The sequence below is a fragment of the Fukomys damarensis genome, unplaced genomic scaffold (genome assembly GCF_012274545.1).
Source record: "Fukomys damarensis isolate Sample0158 unplaced genomic scaffold, DMR_v1.0_HiC HiC_scaffold_38, whole genome shotgun sequence".
NCBI classification, from domain to species: Eukaryota; Metazoa; Chordata; class Mammalia; order Rodentia; family Bathyergidae; genus Fukomys; species Fukomys damarensis.
Window position 1 is genome coordinate 14,508,909 of NW_022900950.1, and position 3,450 is coordinate 14,512,358.

The window sequence follows — 3,450 nt, forward strand, 5'->3', positions numbered from 1 at the left end:
ATATATATATCACTGTGGTATGAAGCATAAATAATTTTAAAGAATTTTGTAAACCAAATGTGCCAATGAACCAAAAAATTAAATAGGATAAGAAAAATTTATTGAAGTTGAAACATAGTAATTGTACTGATAAAAATGTATTGATTAATGTATATTCCATTAAAATATATCCCCAAAAGAAGAAAAAAACAATTTGATGAATGTAAAAAAAATCAATAGTGCTTTGCATTTTTCTGGCATATGATTAACTATGCTATCTGTATTAGTCACTTTCTCACTGCTAGAGAAAATACCCTACACCCACAGCTTAAAAGAGAAGGAGACGAGGTTTATTTGGTGCACAGTTTCTAGTAAGTTCAGTCCAAAGCTGGCTGAAACAGCACGGTGAATAGGCCTGGCTCACTTCATGGCAGCAAGAAGAGAATAGGGAGGAACCAGGGACAATAATATATTCTTTCCAATCATGTCCTCTATGATCCACCTCTTCTGACCAGGCTTTATCTCTTAACAGCACATTCATTCATGAACTTATAAATGGATTAATCCACTGATGAATAGAGTGTCCCATGATTCAATCGCCTTCCAAAAGTCCACCTCTGAACACAGGAGACTTCGGGGACATTCTAGATCGAAACCAGAACACTGTATGATTACTATCAAAACTAAACATGAATCTAATAGTCAATATACTATTTTAGTTTAACAATATGCCCTATAAAATATACATATACTGTCTATATAAAATATAGACATATATATCAGAAGTTAGCTTTGCCAGCTTTCCCAGACTTGTGTTAATATACACATGCTCTGCATAACTGCAGCTTTGTATAAACTGTTAACACAGAGAATGACATAAAAGTATGTATTTTTCCATTTTGCTGTAATTTCTCAATAAAAAATGCAAGTTAACACACAATATCCATTACACTTGTATATTTTTTTACTCAAAGCATTAGAGAAGCAAGTGATTTTTAAACTCATAATTCAATTTACATCCTGCAAAAAGCATTTCTAGGGGAACTTTGCTTGCATTTATACTAGAAAAATGTTCTGAAAAATTATCTTTACAACTGTTATACATAAAACTATTTTCTGACAACAAGCTATCTAAAAATTGAGGCAGAATGCTTTCAAACATATATCATCTTCCTATACCATAGATCTAAAAATAGTAAAAAAAATCTGTAGTAATAACAAGTTAAACAATATAAAATTTTAAAATTTTTTTCCAGAAAACCCTCACTTATTAGTATTTACTGGGTACTGCTTTGAATTTGAGAAAGGGCTTTGACATCTTGTAAACTTGGGTTCAAATGACAGCTTCACAGAATGTTTTTTCTGTAACATTTTGGAAAAGCTACTTAATGTTTCTGAATTTGTTTCTTAGTTAAAACATGAGAAGAATCACAATCATCTTCCTACTATAAACTGAATATTTGTGTCCTCCGAAAATTCCTATGTTGAAATCTAACCCCAATACGATAGTATCTGGAGGTGAGTCTCAGGGAATGATGAAGTCATTAGAGCCCTCATAAATGGAATTCATACCCTTACAAGAAAGAACTCATACAGAACTTCCCAGCTCTGTCTACCATTGTAAGAACTCAGAGAAGATGGAAATCTGTGAATCAGGATATGCCCTCTCACCAGATATCAAATCTGTAAGCACTTTGCTCCTGAACTGTGAAAAATCAATTTCTTGTGTTTATAAAGAATAGCCAACCTAACAGTATTTTATAAAAGCCCTAATGGACTAAGATACCTCTTCACACTTAAATCTACAAAGGATCTAGCACACTTCTTTAAGGCACAAAGGAAATATTGATAGTAGTTGTATGCATTATCATTACCATAATTATCACTACTTTGACTTAATGAAAATAACTATAATCTTTTAAAGTTATTAAATTAATTTAACAAAGAGGTGTCTGGCACACAAATATTACTTTCTTTTGGTACTGGGGATCAAACTCTGGACCTTGCCTTTGCGAGGCAGGCAGCAGTACCAACTGAGCTAAATCCCTGGCCCATGTGAGTATTTACTGAAACAAAGCATGAATGTGTTTTTGCGATTCTCAGAACCTTGGAATAGCACAGCTCAGCAGATATATTCAGACAAAAATGGTTAGCTTCCTACTTAAATTTTACTTACAACATGTATCAAACTTCCTTAAATTTTACCATGAAAACCATCAATCTAATACCAAGAACTGCTTCCCTGAACCCCTTCATAACTATCAGCCATAAGCAGATCAACCCATAATGAATCCCCTACAAAAACACATCTGTTTCTACAAGATATATTAAGAAATTTATTTTTGTTTTTGTTTTTTTTTGTACCGGGGATTGAACTCAGGTCCTTGCGCTTGCAAGGCAGATGGTATCAGCACTGAGCTAAATCCTAGCCCAACAGAGAATTACTAAACACTGGTGGAGTGCTTTATATTTTAGTCTTAACTTGTTCATTAGCTGTTCAAATACAGTAATAACTTGGTTCCACATAAGTCTCAAGAACTTTTATTTTTGAATATCTGAAATTTCCACATATGAAACAATAACATACTTTAAGGTTATATGCTGAGACACAGAAATGTTTGGCTCAGTGCTGAGCCTAGTAGTGCATGCCTGTAATACCAGCACTTGAGAGGCAGAGACAGGAGGATTGCCCCAAATTTGAGGCCACCCTTGGCTACAAAGTGAGTTCAAAGCTATCTTGAACTACATAGTAAGGTCTTATATCAAGAAACCAAAAACAAACCAAAACAAACAAACAAAAAGGAAATAAGAAAATCCTTACTACTTTGGTTTCTTGAATCTGTAGCAAAAGTTCTCTTTTTTTTCTACATTTTTCTTGTGTCTTTCAAATGAAATTAGTATTTTTTGGAGAGGAGAATTCTATACAGTATTTATCTTCAATGATTCTGAATCACCATGTATGTGCTTTAATGTGGTTATAGGTGCACATGATTTGGAAACTAGTGACTTGAGTGCATTCTTGAAAAAAGACAATTAGATTCCTTTACAACAAACCAAGTTTGAATGAATTTTTGGGAAAAAAATAGCATACAAAGATCTTTCTAAAAAATTAATTAGTATTAATCATGAATAACAACAGGACTTTCTCAAAATATTTTCTCACTGGCCTAAAAAGTATGACCTTGATTTTTGTAGCTATCCTTTATTATTACTATTACTGCCACTATAGTAACAGATATGTTACAAATGCCTATAGCCACATTAAAAACAATATCTATTATTTCTGTATCCTTATCACAAATACAAAAATTCGTGATCGCAGACTCATTTTTTACTTCATATGTATAAAAACACCTCATTTTTTTCAAAGCATCACTTAGCATTTCATTCTTTTTAGAGCTCTCTGAATGTGAATTATTACAAAATTTACATGTGATTCTTTACCAAAAGATAATGATGCTTCCAAAAAAA

General features: G+C 32.6%; 1 protein-coding gene across 5 annotated transcripts in view; it reads right to left on the bottom strand.

Moving 5' to 3' along the window:
- Positions 1–3,450, bottom strand: part of Spata5 (spermatogenesis associated 5) — a 296,553-nt gene that overhangs the window by 184,731 nt on the left and 108,372 nt on the right. Inside the window, exon 14 of one of the 5 annotated variants that reach the window (XM_010611191.2) lies at positions 225–623. The exons of the other annotated variants lie outside the window; for them this stretch is intronic. Within the exon in view, the coding sequence (XP_010609493.1) occupies positions 572–623 (52 nt within the window). The 3' untranslated portion in view covers positions 225–571. Of the gene's footprint in view, positions 1–224; positions 624–3,450 lie in introns of those variants that run through there. 5 annotated transcript variants of the gene reach the window in all.